Below are 16,966 nucleotides of genomic sequence, written 5' to 3'. Positions count from 1 at the left end.
AACCATGAGATGATCATTTGTAAAAGCAATAAAACAACAGCCTTACATGTACTTGAAGAACCCTGCAGAGATTTAAGGTATGTATTATTTCAAATTTTTGCCTTCACCTTCAGTTCCCTCCTGATCTTCGATCCATTAATTTCCTGTTCTATACAAGAATTTATTCATTTCTATGTTGGATTCATTGCGATTTTCCATTTCCCGGAGTCATAAGGTGGCTTCCCATTGAATAGCAGTTCACTTGAAGTTTCAACTGAAGAAAGCAAGTCAGGTCTTTCTAATACTCTGTCGAGCTAATACAAGACAAGACCAGCCGAGTTAAGTATAAAACATTCACAGTTACTGCCTTTTTTTTTTTTCCTAATAAAGCTAACATCTTTTTGGTGAACTTCCTTTCAGTGTTCAAAGCAGCAAGTTGTTGTGGGAAATGTGGAGTCAAGATGCCTGACTCGGCCATTGTTGACGAAAAAACTAATTCTGTTGTCAAAAAGGGAAACAAAAGTCCACAAAAAGACACTTCAGTGTCAAAACGCACACACACACATACACACACACACACACACACACACAAGGGAACAGAGACAACCCGAACAAGCAGAACACACCAGAAAAGCCCATTATATACCAAAGCCACCAGGTGACGACAATCATCCACTGAGGCACAGGTGAAAGGCGTCGGGACAGGAAACGACAATCGAACACGAGGAGGAAGCCTTGGAGCACGAAGCCAGAGACAGTTAGAATTTCACATAAAGCACCAGAGACAAACTGGAACCATGACAGGCATGACTCAGCTCTGAAGTCTTTATCAAGATCATTTATCTTAAACTTCAGAGGTAACTGTTCACAACACCGACCGCACTGAGAAGAATCATTTTATTTTAGTGATAGCAAGAGTTCATTGCTTTTGTTTCTGCCATGGAGCTGATATTATGAGAATTCATCATTTAACTTGTTACATTTTCAACACTGATGGCAACGAGTGAAGTTTTAAATGTGCCATGTTCGAGGGGAAACGCCGTCTCAGCGGAAATGCATGTATTCTTACTTTATCAGTACACGATCTCCAGTGAGTTGACCAAGGTTTTTCCTGCTTGTAGTCAGCAGTCTCACGTTCACCCACTTGACACTTACTGAGCCCGACCTCAGACGGCGCTCTCACACAAACCGATGCACGTTTGTTTCCATGAGGCAGTACTGTATGTGTGATGTCGATGTGACGGTGATTTCCTCTGCGGTCCTCCACCACACCGGGGACAAGTTCTTGACCTAATGAGGGAGTCACCAGTGTGTTAATAGGAACAAATAAACCATCCTCAAATCAAACAGAGCCTTTCATTTCAAGCCTTAGCATGACCCCAGCATCACTGTTCAGGGAAGTCAACTTTTCATTATTTTGATTACATGTCATATGAAATGAAATGGAAGGAAATTGGTTAAAATTATACAATTCAAACGCAAAGAAATGGAAAACATTTTCAATTCAATCGTGAAGTCTTCATTATAGGTTAAAATTTAGGCTCCAAACGGCAGGAATGACCTGATAGAAGAGATCAAAGTGCATAATAAGTCATTTTTAACTAAACACAGCTCTACAGTTGCTGAATCATGGTCACATTACACTCACCTCCTCAGCTCCACTTTCATGTGATCGACTGAAAATGAAACGTTATTGGCTACAGATATTTTGAAATTAAAAACAAACTGCTTTAGATCAGAGTCAGAGAGTCTCAAATATGAATTACACGAACCTAAAGACACAGGAAGTTACAGGAAGTTACACATAGATGTGGGGAGTTGTGTGAATGAAACCCATGCTACAAATGATCTCAATATAAATGAAGGTGTTCTCAAGTGTCTGATGAAAAATATGAAATGCTGAATAAATGTTACTTATAAAGGACCTTCACAGGTTGACATTACAAACTGTTGCCAAAAAAGATATACGAAAAAACACAATACAGCATAAAACACTAAGTCGGTGGAAAATGCCAGCGAGATTCCCACGTCTGATCACAATGAGCTTTAAACCGATCGTGCTGGAGAGCAAATTTTGACCTTAAAGCATGGAAAGAAGAATACAGTGTCAGTAGGTCAGAGTTGCATTAGAAACCCTGAGCATGAAGGGCTCTAAAAGTTAAGATTTGAATTCTAACATTCTAAAATTTGCCGGCAACCGCTAATGAAGTGAAACCTCGATGTAGCGTCAGTCCAACTTCATTAAGCTCTACCAAACTCAACATACCGAAACTAATGAACTCATGCACTAATTTCAAATAGGAAGTGGCTGTGGAACTTGAATGCCATTTTCCCATTGTGCTGAAAGATTCCCCCTCCCTTGCAGAGAATTGGTCTGATGTTCCCCGCAGTCTTCCTCACACCAACACCTTCACACTCATCTCCTTCCCCATCCACTGATGGTGTAAAGACAAACACGCACCACTAACTTCCATGATGACAGCTGCGAAACAGCTCATCCACACTGTGCAATGAGTCACACAAAGTCTCAGCTTAGCCAAAATATGCAAATCAATGAGAGATGCATTTGGTGGGGTGTGAATTTTTTTGGATTTACTTTTAGTATGCTACGTGTCATTTTAAATTCCTGCTGTCCCCACAGAGAAACTCGAGAGAGTGAAGCGATTTGTAATTCAAAAAAATCACAAACACTAAGACTATGTACAACACTTTGTCATTAAATGACAGTTAAAGCTAAATACTTGCCTTCCTCCACTCATGTATTTTAACCTTATTTTAGCAGACATTTACCTTTAAATATTTTTATTAACAAAAACTAATGTTACTAATAATTAATCAGAATAAAAACCATTTTTCAAGAAGGTATTTTCTTAACTTCGCTGCTTTCCAATCATTCATATATCCATATTGGACTTTATCTGATGATATATTCAACTATTAACTGTTAAAGTCAGCCGATCTGAGCTGTGTTGACATATTACATGAAAATATATCCACAGCCTTTTGCAACCATGAAAACAGGAAATCCTGAAATTGCTATTCAAATTTGGTTTTACTTTAGAAAATGTTTGGAAACAGAAAACAGTTTAAGGTTGCATCAGATGAAGCAGTCGCTTGACAACAAAATAATAACAATATTGACACAGTTACAGTAGGCCAAGTGCTGGATATTCGAAGGGCTCGCACTAGCAGCCGCAGAACACACATTTATCTATCTCAATTTTACTTGCATTCTTTATGCAGCCTTTACTTATTGTGATGTCAACGCAAAAGATGAATCAGTCTTTTCCAGATCCTGACTCATTTCATGATGTTGCTTTACAAGGTTCCATATTGCGTTGACTACCTGACCCCATGTGTGCATCACTTTGACGGAATACAGGTTATTAGGGACCGAGCCCGGAGGGCATGGTGGCCGCAGGCCACCATGCCCGGAGGGCAAGGTCTCTATTGTTCTTCGTTCGTTTGTCGTTCTCCTCCTCCTCCTCCTCCTCCTCTATTATTATACTAACGCCCAAATAAACGCGAATTTGACCCCCTAAACATGCACGAAAACTCACCAAATTTGGCACGCAAATCATGACCGGCGAAAAATTTTATAAAATGGAAAAATTGGCCCCATCTGCTCTCTAGCGCCACCTAGATCCCAAAAAACGTCTAAAACAGTCGCTACGGCCCGCAGGAATGTCGGAGAGAGATCAAACCAACACTCATGCGTTCGTCTCATCAAGATCTACATTTCACGCGCTCACACCCCTGACCTAAATCCAACAGGAAGTCCGCTATTTCCCTTTCAAAGTAAAATTTTGATCAAAATCACTCCTCACGAAAAAATTATCTCCTCCGAGACCGTTTGTCGCACACACATAAGAGTCACGCGACGTGAAAGAGGACAAATTTCTCTACAAAAGTTGTGAACAACTTTGTCAAAAGTCTAACGGTGTGGATTTTATTAGCGTTCAAAGTTGGAAGTCTGAAATCCTGCCTTGCTCCGGCCCTCATCCGTTATAATGGGGAAAAAAGGAAAAAAGTCGCCTTTTTTCAGCACCTCAAACAAGTGGCGACTGCGGCTAAACCGTGACTGCTATCAACAAACCGAGCTCACGTAAAGTTCCAGCAGGTTCTCCTGAACAAGATGATGTAACATAAGTGGGGAAATATGATGATATATGCATGTTGACACAGGTAAGAATTGGGGTGCGCTCTGCATTTTTTTTGCTCTCAGTTATAATGGAGCCGGATGGGGAAAAATCTCGCGCTTCTCACAAACTGAGGCCTCTGAGGTCCAAACGAAAAGTCTGACTGCTCTGAAAGCCTCACCAACTGAAAGACAACAAATTTTCCTATCAAACGTGATATTTTTTGTTCAGTTATGCCAAACAGCAAAGGAACAAGGAGCAGTTGTTTCCCCAAAAAAGACTTTTATTTTCTCCTCTCTCCACTCTAACTCACATTACCATATATGGGCATGCAGTGCAGTTACACAGCTGACAGCAGCTGTCAATCAAACTCTGACACTCAATGACATCATTCAGTGACTCTGGAAAGCAGATGGCAAAAGCTAACTACTCCTTGTTAGTGGATGGGAGGTGCTAACTACTCCATGTTAGTGGATGGGACATGCAAACTACTCCATGTTAGTGGATGGGAAATGCTAACTACTCCATGTTAGTGGATGGAAGATGCTAACAACTCCATGTTAGTGGATGTGAGATGCTAACTACTCCATGTTAGTGGATGGGAGATGCTAACTACTCCATTTTAGTGGATGGGAGATGCTAACTACTCCATGTTAGTGGATGGGAGATGCTAGCTACTCCATGTTAGTGGATGGGAGATGCTAACTACTCCATGTTAGTGGATGGGAGACGCTAACTACTCCATGTTAGTGGATGGGAGATGCTAACAACTCCATGCTAGTGGATGGGAGACGCTGACTACTCCATGCTAGTGGATGGGAGATGCTAACTACTCCATGTTAGTGGACGGGAGATGCTAACAGCTCCATGTTAGTGGATGAAAGATGCTAACAGCTACATGTTAGTGGGTGGACGTCTCAGTCGCTGGCCGGCGGGGAGGCTCGGTCCCGACCAATGCCGCTTGCGGCTTTAATTTTAGTTACATTCGGTCATTTAGCCTCTCTGGTTCTTACATTTGTTGTAATGAAATGCCATTTTAGTGCGATCATAGCCAGTTAGATACTATGTATTGTGAAAATGCAAACATCACCAGGTTTGCAAGGAAAAAAGAGGAAAAGCAACCAGTGTGCCAATCATGGTTTTTCCCGGTAAACTGTAACTAGGCTGACACCATCACTGTCCATCTTCATAAATATGTCACTTTTCACAAGAATACACACTTAGTCAGAAAGAGCTGAAACACACAGCGGTATGTGTCCGAGTTCCTGAATTTATTGATAAGGTCTCCAGTTTTTTGACACCTGCCTGATACTCTTGTGGTCTTACATGACCCACTTTTACATGAACCGGTTTTGATTTTTGGAATTAAGCATGAGATATTGTGAAGTCTGTGAATACCATCTGTTGATACAAAGGACAATTTACCATCATGCTCCATGTTTATTGTTTTTTTTTTTTTTTTTTTTTGGTCTTCACAGTGAAAACACCTCCAGTTTGACTTTGGTTTGCACACTGTCAGTGCACACACGTGGAATGTCAACAGTTATTTTAGATTTCCTTCCACAGTTTGACGACCTACTCTAATCCAGAAAGAAGTAAAGTTTAACGTAGTTGAAAAATAAAGGTCATTCCTACAGCTGCTGGAGGTGTGTAAAATACCTGCTGAATGCTGTAGACACACACTATGTGTGTGTTTTCTTTTCTTCCTTACAGGATATTGCATCATTAGTGAGATCAGACTGGGAATATTTAGTCCCTATTTTAAGAATATATAACCACCCACTAGTTGAACTGGTGGGTGACCAGCATTTCAGAAACTCGGAAGTTTCCCTCAGTCCCGCACCGCTTTGATCTGACCGTGACGTAATGAGAGACACATCCGGCGTCTGCTGACGTGGTACTTTGATACGCTGAGTTCACTGACGGGTCCTCAAATCATCAGATGAAGGTTTTATTGTTTTGTCTTGTTTTATTGTTTGCTTCATCCAAAAGGTTTGTCAAAAATCTTTTTTTGACAGCCCTTTAACCTCTCCAGAGATGTGGGAATAATCGGCGGCATTGGTTTGATGTTAACGACGTATGACTTAAGATGTAGAGATGGACGCAGTCAATGGATGAAAACGTAAACCCCAAATAGTTTGCATACATTTCCACAATACTCACAAAGACGTTTTGAAATCACGGAAAAAGTTGGAACCTGAAATTTTCAGGTTCAGAGGGCATTCAGAGGACTTTCCCTCGCAGATACGATCAGCTGCGGTCATAGTCAAGATCTCCCCCGACGCCCCCACACTACCCCGTCAGTTTCTCTGAGGAGGCGGGGGTGAAGGGGCAAGTGGCCACGGCCATGCTTTGTGGTGTCATCTTTGGCCATGCTGACAGAATGGACAAGAAAAACCACAACAGAAACTATGACATCAGCTGAAACTGGTCTGTTAAAAAAAAAAAAAAAAAAGCAGCGGTGCATTGTATTTGCTTTTCTTAGAAGCTGTTTGGTCAGTTAGGCATTATATCTATTCAGGTTATAGATGACAGAAGAGTGACCTTTGGACAAGGTTTGATGGAGAATTCAGTAAAAGGCAAGAAAGAAAAGAGAAAAAGAGAAAAGCAGATTACAAGATTTGACGGCATAGTTTCAGCACTGAGCACAACTAGATACATTCAGAGAAGTTCACTCTGGGCAAAAGGTGTAAACGCAGTGCTATCATCTCATCTGTGCATTTCACAGAACGCTGTGAAACAAGACTCTTCACTTTCACTGCGACACAGAAGATCAAATCACAGATTAACAGTTAGCGGCAAATGGTGCATTTTTATTCCCCCGCCCAAATTAATTTAAACAATTTCACATGTGGTTTTATCAACACGTGTGCATTTCCAGGACGTAGGTGTACAACTTCCTTCTCATGGCCACCTTCAGAGTATAAAAAGACTGAGCAGATACTGATCACATCACTGCTCACTCTTAAGACAACACAAATTGAGGAAGAGAAAGAAGACGCTGCGGTATGATGAAGTACGTGCTCGCTGTATTCCTGTTGCATCTCTGCCACGGCGCCCCCGTGGACTTCGACCGCAGCTGGGAGATGATTAGGGAGCTAAAAAATCTCCACGAATTAGTCAAGCTCAACAAAGTCAACTTCACATCTGTGAGTATGATGGGTTTGAATGATCTCACTTTGTAGCTGTGTACTATCCTCCGTATGTTATCATTAATATTGATTTTTTTTTTCTTTGTTCTTCCAGCCACAAAATGTCTCTGTCCCAGCAAGCAGCATGATGAACAATCCTGTAAGTATTACATCTTTTCAAAGTCTTGATCAAGGATGAGCATCTCTCGTTACTGTGAGAGGGGCGCAGACATGTTATCCTCACCACCAGGGGACCTCCTTTTGGTCATGTGCTTTGAATACAAAGATTTATGAGAATTATGACTTTTAAGATTCCAGTTGCAGCAACACATCATCAGTCGGGTGAAACCAACCTGTCTGACGACGGTCTAATCGCAGATCACGTTTATCTGTCGCAGTCCTCCTGCCTTGGTGTCTTCAATCGCACCCTGGAGAACCTGCTCGGCTCCATAGATGTGGACGAAGATGGAAAGAAGATCGTCACAAAGCTTCAAGCAAAACTGGAGGCTGATGGACAACACGCAGAGGTGAGTTGATGCGAATGAACTTGTGCTGAATGTAGAAGACAGAGTACGAGCAGCCTCCTTCAGGCCTGCTGGATCCATGCTCGTGTGACACACATTCTCAACCAATCAGTGTTTGCCTTCCAGAATGACGGAGCGTGCAAGATGAACCCCCTACCTCCCAAACAACTCAAAATGGCTTTCCAACCATACATAAAATTCCTCCAGAAACTCAACAGCAGACGATGAAGAGGAAGGCCAGTTTGCAGTTTTCTTCACTGGAGAACCGATGAACAGCAATGTCAAGGCAAAGTTTTCTCATTGATGAAATGACTTATTGCGAATGTAGTTAATATGCATTTTTGTGCATACCCATCCAATAATATATTTATTTGAATTATTTATTTATATTTATGCATCTTATTTATTTTTATTGGAGTCGTGTGTGTGTATGCTGACAGATGTTATTGGTGACTTTATAGGCCCAATGAAGGACACATAATATTCACAATGTGAAAAAACAGAATTTGTATGTACTTTCGCTGCTCTCCTCAAATAAATTGACTACTTTAATAATTTGATTTCTCTGGTTATTTTGGGAGAATTTTTTTTCTTATTATTATTTCAAAGGTCTTTTCATCCGACAGATCAACTCTAAAACGTGTACAAAATAACAAAAATTTTGCCTGTTAGTGTCAAGCTCCCTAATTCAAGCCCAGGCTCAGGGGAGTTTCCATGTTCTCCCTATGCATGATTTTTTTAATTTCCTTTCATGTACCCTGATTTCCTCTTACGGTGGACAAATATGCATTTGAAGTTAACCGGTGACTCCAGACTGCTTGAAGATGTGAACGTGACCGATGAAGTGTTATATTGATAGAAGGATGAGCATTTTCAGAATAATGGTCGCATTCACTGTGAAAATGCGGTTCTCGCCTTCTTTAATCTCAGAGCTGGACTGGACCGTCTGTTGGTTTTAGCATTACGAATCCATGTGTAATATTGCAGGTTCAGGCTTGATCCCCTTGTTGTTATTAGACGAGGTTTTGACTTCCTGACATACCTGAGATGATGTCTGATAGCTGTTCCACACGCGAATGTTATTTAAAAGCGCAACGGTAACAGACTCTAGAGGAACGACAGTCTGAAGAGACTCTGCCTCCTCTTTGACCCGAAGCGTGACGCATGTAGCTACAGAGAAAAACACCAAAAACACCAAAGCACACACTTCAGGGGATCGCTGCCCCTCCGCTCCCTTTTCTTATCTTTTTTGAAACAATTATCTATTCTACCAATCTGGGCAGCAGTGAGAGTTGACATGTTTGCATGCCAGAGCGGGAAAAACACACACAGACCTGCATGGATTATAGATATGCCTAGCTGTGTGTGCTCACACAAACATGCACGAGCCAGCTGGGGTTCGTGGCTCCTCAAACAGCCTGTTTGTCCGCCTGGAGCCGTCTTAGTCATTGCGTTTGTGCATTTTGCGTGCGGCTTGGTACCTGTCATACCACATCAGACCGCGGCCAATCAGGAGCTCTGCCACGGATTTCAACCAGCCAGACAGGAGACCCGATCAGAGACGGTGAAAGAAAAAAAACTGCAGATTTGTTGTGTCTTCCTTATCTGCTCTCACATCTTTTCAGGCACAGCACAGTGGCTTGTTTCTAGAAATTACAATTCGGAGGTTTCAGCCATTCAGCAACTGTCATGAGTGAGAAATCCCGACTGCCGTGCAAAAAGGAAGAGCGACACGCAACAGTGAAAGTCACACGAGTCAGAAGAGCAGCAGCTGCACCTCTGAACCGACGAGGCCTGCAGCGGCAGTGGAGGCAGGTGGAAACTTTGGCTGACGGTGCTTCTCGCCTCATCTAACTATCCCCTGACCTTTCAACTCTCACAACCCTGAGTGATGGCTGTTTCCTTCATGTCCTGGCAGAGAGGCAGCACTCACAGTCGAGTCTGAGTCACAGAAAGGAGAAAAAAATAAATAAAAAAAAACAGGAGCAACCAAAGGGATGAAGTTATTGTCGCCTACAGGAACTGATTAAAGAGTGAAGAACATATGGATTGACAGCAGCAACACACGTCATCGTGAGACGGGGAGGAAAGGACACACGTTTGGAGGACTTGAATGTGATGAGCAGAGTCACTGAAGACCAAAGAAATACAAATAAACAATGGGAATAGTACAAAGAGAAGTGCATGGTACATTATTCCCCTTGATATGTCTGAATCTTAAATCTTATTCTGTTCGGGATCAGCAGTGATTTACTCTTTAGCACTCACACAAAGATGAACCCTGGTTCAATTCCAGGACTGGGAGCCTCTCTGTAAACTCTATGAACATATCAGTTTGAAAAAAAGCCTGTTGAACTAAAATAAGCACAGTTAATTTGTCTTTTTCTTCTTGATATGATTTTAGTTCGGGGCAGTATAACACTTCTTACTCTCGTCTCACTCTGTCCCTGGTTCAACTCAGCGTGAGGGGATGCTGTAGATTGCATGTTATCCCTGTGGGTGCATCGGGTTTCTCAGGGTCCCGGTTTTATCCTTCCCATAGTTGAAACGCCGACCTGTCCAGGGTGGACCGCCCCCGCCCACAGCAGCTGGGATTGGCTCCGCGACCCTGACAAGGACCAAGCGGGTTAGATAATGGATGGATGGATGGATAGTTGAAACACATCAGAAGAACTGGTGTCTCTGGTGAGTGTGTGTGTGTGTGTGTGTGTGTGTGTGTGTGTGTGTGTGTGTGTGTGTGTGTGTGTGTGTGTGTGTGTGTGTGTGTGTTCTCGACTGGTGATCTGTCTAGTGTGTGACTTGCTTCTCACAGTACGGTGAACTGGAACTCGTTTCAGTGACCTTTGGCTACTCAAGGCGGGAGCTATGAAGGATGATTTATAAGAAACATGCATTTGTGGGATGAGCAGCAGACCTGAGTTAATGGGTGAACTCATGAAAACAATTTTTTTTTCATCTGAGCAGCACCATGTGTTTTTTTAAAATACATTTATTTTTATTAGAGACCATTTTAATACTTATTGATAATCTGCTTTAAAAAATATTATTATTATTGTATTGTATTGTATTGATTGGTAAAATTGTGTGGGAGAATATCATTTTAAGAAATCCCAGTGGCTGCTTAAAAACAGCTTTTTTTGTGTTTTGTTTGGTTTTTTTTACACACGAGTCGTTTGGAAAGAAAAATGGTGAAAGCTGTTTGTTTCCCTCCTGTCACAAACACTTACATCGCTGTGAGGTGACAGCTGGCATGTCACGATTGTTCCTGCATCCCATGATGCATGAATGCTGCATGAGAGACACCAGCTTGAGCAGAGAAAACAACAACAGAGGGGGACCAAGTCTGACGGCACGGATTTGTCCAAGCAGTATTTTTTTTTTTTTCCTTTTTTTTTGGGAGATAATAATAGCAATGGCCGCGGGTGGCATGAGTGAGTAAAAAATAGTTTCTGGGTTTTTTTTTTTTTTTTTTCGTGCACGAACCTCTTTCTTAAAAAAAAATCGGTTCCATTCATGTCCAACAGATGCAGTCATTCTCTTTTCCCACTGGGTGGCCTCAGCGGCTCACCGCACCTCACTGTTTGATTCTGTAATATGTAACTTAATTTAACTAAAACTCCATCATTAACCAGTCAAATTAAAGTGGAAGAGTGGAATTTAATACAAAAAAAAAATGCACCGTTTTTTTCACTTTTTTTTTGTACTTGCACTCGGTGCGTAATAGATTACTCCTGACAGGGCAGGAGTGAAACTCATGGATCATTCAGAGCTGTAACGTGCTCGATCGCCAAAGGGGTCCACGATCACACGCATTCATTTCCCGCTGCACTCTCTCTTGGATGGGACGGAGCGCCGCTGTGGAGCTGCTGCTGCTCTTTGGGTTTCTGGCTGCAGACGCGCGCTGTGGCTGCACGAGGACGCAGCGAGAGCGCGGACGGCAGCGTCACCTGAAGCTTGAGGAGGCTTATTATTTATTCAGAGCCATGTGGTGTGCGCAAAGGACATAGGGGACTGTTGTTTGGTCTGGGCTCTTTGGGTGGACTGCAGAGCGGATGTCCTTTGGATGGACTTTACGCAGTGATTTTACGCGTTGGATGAGGCTCCAGATGGCTGCATCTCTCCGGGTAAGAAGTGGAACTGATGAGAAACGTGCAAATAGGGGACACTGACTTCAGTGACACTCCTGATCAGATGCATGCAGGTTGAGAGTCTCTCATATTGATAACAATTTCAGTAAATCAGTAAATGGAAGAAAAAAAAAGGCGTTACATAAACAATACAGAGATTATTTATTTCAAATAATGTTGCATGCTTGTGATTTGAATTAAGAAATACACTACGCCTAGTGTTTTACTGATCCGTCTGTGTAATCCACAGGGCTGACAAGGGGCTCAGTGAGCAGACAGATGATTCCTGAAATGACAGTGGTTTGGGGCTCCCGCAAGAGAATCCTGCATTACACTGAGGAATTAAGTTACCACTACCTCTTCATCTCAGCTGCTCCGATGATGTCAAATCCAATTTACAAAGCCAGAGGGCAGATGTCTGACCCACAGTGCATTCGCCTCAAACATCTCATCTTTTCTCATCTATCAGGCGGTGCGGTGATGGAGATTTTTCACAAGGGCAGAGACCGGGAGCGTCCTCTCGTCTAATCCGGCGGATGAAATGTAGCGCCGCTCGTCTGCGTGACATACATGCGTGCTCCCCAACACACGCATGTCCAGGGATGGATCTCATGAACTTCACGACGGTCATCGACAGCGGGTTTCTGGACGACGCGCCATCGAGCCGGGTCCTCACCGGCTGCTTCCTCTCCCTGCTCATCCTCACCACCTTGCTGGGGAACACGCTCGTCTGTGCGGCCGTCACCAAGTTTCGACACCTGCGCTCCAAAGTCACAAACTTTTTTGTGATCTCACTGGCCGTGTCGGACCTGCTGGTGGCCGTCCTGGTGATGCCCTGGAAGGCGGTGACGGAGATCGCCGGATTTTGGCCGTTCGGCTCTTTCTGTGACACCTGGGTGGCTTTTGATATCATGTGCTCCACCGCGTCCATTCTGAACCTCTGCGTGATAAGCCTGGACCGCTACTGGGCCATCTCCAGCCCATTCCGCTACGAGAGGAAAATGACACCCAGAGTGGCCTACGTGATGATCAGTGTGGCCTGGACGCTGTCGGTCCTGATTTCTTTCATCCCGGTGCAGCTCAACTGGCATAAGGCCCAGGCTAAACCCTACACCCCTCTCGCTGGGTCCTCTGTCTCTGTGGGACCAAATGCTACATCCTACCACGGCCCCGAGAACTGCGATTCCAGTCTGAACAGGACCTACGCCATTTCCACCTCCCTCATAAGCTTTTACATCCCCGTGGCCATCATGGTGGCGACGTACACTCAAATATACCGCATCGCCCACAGACAGATCAGGAGGATTTCTGCCTTGGAGCGGGCGGCCGAAAGTGCCAAAAACAGACATGACAGCATGGGCGGGGGCTCGAGCATCGCCGAGTCTGAGAGTTCCTTCAAAATGACTTTCAAGCGGGAGACGAAGGTGCTGAAGACGCTGTCGGTAATAATGGGGGTGTTTGTGTGCTGCTGGCTCCCATTTTTCATCCTCAACTGCATGGTGCCCTTCTGCGAGCAGTCAGGCGGCGGGGCAGCGTTCCCCTGCATCAGCCCCACCACGTTTGATGTGTTCGTGTGGTTCGGCTGGGCCAATTCCTCCCTCAACCCCATCATCTATGCCTTCAATGCCGATTTCCGCAAGGCCTTCTCCATTCTGCTGGGCTGCCACAGACTGCATCCAGGAGGCCACAACATAGAGACGGCCAGTCTAAACAAGAAGTGACTCACGGTTCTCTCGTAGCACTGACTCATCCCTTAATTCCAAGAGTCCGAGAGTTCCTGTTGCAGCCGGTCTCACCGACGTCGAATGAGGATGCCGCTCTCTTTGGTGACTCTTGGTGGAGTGAACCCCTGTCTGTACCTGCGCTTGCGTTAGGTGAGAAGCCTGCCTTTGAACGAACCGCCACACTCAGCCTCACCATATCCAAATGGGCAAAGCTCCCATAAGAGCGGTGGGGATTTGGATTGAGATTAAGACTCTCCGTTGTTGTGCCAGGGATGTGGGAGTGCAGCGGTTGCCGACACACTCATGGGATGGATAATCCCACCCTAATGCCGTCACACTCTGCTATCTTCAATAGCATCAAACACACTGAGACACAAAAACACTGTCAAAACACGCTCCTTCAAACTCAACGTAACCGTAGTGCCCAGCATGCACACCACAACAAATTACAAGGCCGCACACAGCAACACCGTTACTCATTACATTAAAATTCTGGGCTCTGAAAGGACTCCTGCGGTTCAGTGTCAAACCAAATCATGCAGAATATGTGGTGGCTGCAGACAAAATACATTCACCGCTGAATTAATATCACAGCAAGAGAGAAACCGGATTTGATTCGCGGCATAAATGTTTAATCAGGAAACTGGGAGAAGGCGACGTTTGGAAAAATGTAATCTGTGATGTTTTGGAAATAGTAACATTGTGCTGACGTGGAAAAGAAAACAGCTTAAAGTGTGTTGCTGATTTGGGTTCAGAGTTGTGATCTATATGTCATCCAAATGTAAACAAACCAAATTTACTCATGAGACACCACGAAAAATGTGTTTTTTTTTTAGCTGAGTGTGTCATATTTACTGTTTGTGTCCTGTTTATTTCATACACAACAGCTGATTACTCAGCTTACTTGAAAAAAATGATAAATACTACAAACACAAATTTTGCCGGACTTGTTTTCAGAGTTCAAACAGAACTGTAAATCATTCTGTTATATTTGAATTGATTCCAATTTAAAGTGAATTGTTCAAAGTTTGGTCCTTGTCTTTCATGTGTTTGGCTTTCATTGTTTATAACACAACACAACACTGCTGAATAAATGGGTAACAGATTGAAAACTAGCAGTTACTTAAAGTCACATGTTTGACTATCGACTGATCTTTGTTAGCACAAGAAATGATATGACAGCCTCAGAATTCAAATTTGTGCTTGAATACAGTTATTTCTTTCAAATTTACCATATGTTCAAAGAAAAAGTAACTAGTTACTTGGAAAAGTAACTCCTGTTCTTTTTATAATCATCTCTCTGCATCGAGATGCGTGTGCATGTATGTTGATTTGACTCAGCATGAATCCGTAGGTCAGATGTTATTTAGGACATGTGCTATTTTGGCCAGTGTGAGTTCCACAATCATCGACTGCAGGCACCTCAAGAGGACAGGGGATTTAAAACAGTCATGCAGAACTGCTGTTCTCGAAAGGAACAGGAAAATGAAGACGAGAAGAAGCGGCATCAAAAAGGTCGATAAAAACTACCAGCATGGAGACAATTTATGTGAAGGTAAGATAACGGTGACTGTACTGGCTGGAAATAACACCTGCGGCACCCTTCAGCGGTTTTCATTTAGAACAGAAGTGATAAGCAATAAAATAAGAAAGAGACAGATGCAGTATCCCAAATATATCTCAATGTGTTCTTTACTATTTTAGAAGTTTGATGTTGCTTGGCAGAAAAAAGCAGTGCTGTACCAAAAATCACCAGATTGATCCTCTGTCATTTTCTCCCCACGTTATTCATGTTCGGATCATGGGGGCTGCAGGAGACAATGGACAAAGAGCAACATGTCTGTCACATGCAAGAAAACATGCGTACTCCATACGGAGAACAAATAGCCTGGATTCAAAATCAGCTCTCTGAGCTTCCTCGGTGAGCGCTCACGACGAGCACACCTTGCTGCACATGAACGGCAGCTGAGATGAAGCATTTATAATAATGCAATACACTAAATACCAGAGAATCTTACATAAAATCGTTCATCATGGAACCATCTCTTCTGAAAATGTTATATTTGGAAATTTATTTAAAAAAATATTGTTACCTCTCCTCAACCGTGGTGTGATTACTTATTTAAATGATTAGATGTATAGTAGCTTCATAAAAAGCAAAAATGCACTCCATCTATGAATTAATATATAAAACTCTAAAAATAAGACACAGCACCATTATCAACACTTTGAATTACTTTTGTCTGTGAGGATTTTTGACACAAACCAAGCATGTTTGTCAGAATTATCACTCTAGAATACAAAATGCAGGTGTTATTTAGGCATGACCATTACAGTACATCCAAGTTGTTTTGTAAGCTTTGCATCTGTATCACTCATAACAGCTTCCGTGATGTGGAAGTGTCTCACTGCACGGTTGACAAAATAAACATATCTGAAATCCATGACGTGGTGTGCTGGTGTGACCGGCTGTGCCACTTTGACCTCCACGCATCAAACCTCCTGGAGCCAAAATTTCACACCAGAGTCCAAAGGGTGAAGCCTGATGTGGCCAGCTGTGGTTCACAGCCAACAATGCACTGCAGTGTAAGTGTGGAGTTTGTGTCGGTCTGCTGATGAATCGCCATTAGCAAAGTGAAACACCCAGCATGCAGAACTGAAAAGCCTAGAATAATTTAAAGAACTCCTTCACCTCTTCTGTTTGGCTTTTTGTTTTCTTTCAATAAATTGTAGCTATTATTTTTCACTCTCCTAGAAGAAATACCTCACAGTTAAGCAGGTGCTCTGCTTCCCCCTGTTTTATTCTGTTAGTGAAACAAGGAGAAAAGTAAAGTGTGATTATGAATGAATGTTTCGGTGCTTCAGTAAATTGGTATATATTGAGGACACACCTTTCATGAAGCCTAATCTATTCTGATGCTCAAACTGGGAGCGAGGGGAAAATCAAGGCAGCTGAAGTGTGAAAGGGGAGCTGAGCAGCAACAAGGACATGATGGATTTTATACTGCTAGACCAAGTTAAACACCGCCATCTGCAGCCTGCAATATCTTTCAAGATAAATCAAAATCCAAGTTGGTTTTGGAACTTAATGTGGGTTCATTAAGGAATGTATATGTGTAGCTGTGCCTGGTCCCACAGGCACAAAGATCTACCTGAATGTGATTAACATGTAAAATAGCTGCTTTTTCTTGTTACGTGAAAATTCTAAAGTCAAGAGGAAGTCGTAAACAGTTCACATTATACAGTGTCAAAAGGCTGAACTTTTAATCAACTCAAGTTTATGCCTGTTAGATGTATGAATATTGGTAAACACGGTTAAATCCTACGCTCTCTCCATTTTTC

General features: G+C 43.0%; 1 protein-coding gene across 1 annotated transcript; it reads left to right on the top strand.

The window, feature by feature from the left end:
• Window positions 1-11,759: 11,759 nt before the first annotated feature.
• Window positions 11,760-14,673, top strand: drd1a (dopamine receptor D1a). Its single transcript, XM_030100857.1, has 2 exons — window positions 11,760-11,897; window positions 12,151-14,673. The coding sequence occupies exon 2, from the start codon at window positions 12,437-12,439 to the stop codon at window positions 13,619-13,621; it is 1,185 nt and encodes a 394-aa protein (XP_029956717.1). The 5' UTR covers window positions 11,760-11,897; window positions 12,151-12,436; the 3' UTR covers window positions 13,622-14,673.
• The last annotated feature ends 2,293 nt before the right edge of the window (window positions 14,674-16,966 follow it).

The sequence above is a fragment of the Salarias fasciatus genome, chromosome 2 (genome assembly GCF_902148845.1).
Source record: "Salarias fasciatus chromosome 2, fSalaFa1.1, whole genome shotgun sequence".
Taxonomy (NCBI): Eukaryota; Metazoa; Chordata; class Actinopteri; order Blenniiformes; family Blenniidae; genus Salarias; species Salarias fasciatus.
This window is presented reverse-complemented; position numbering and strand designations above follow the sequence as displayed.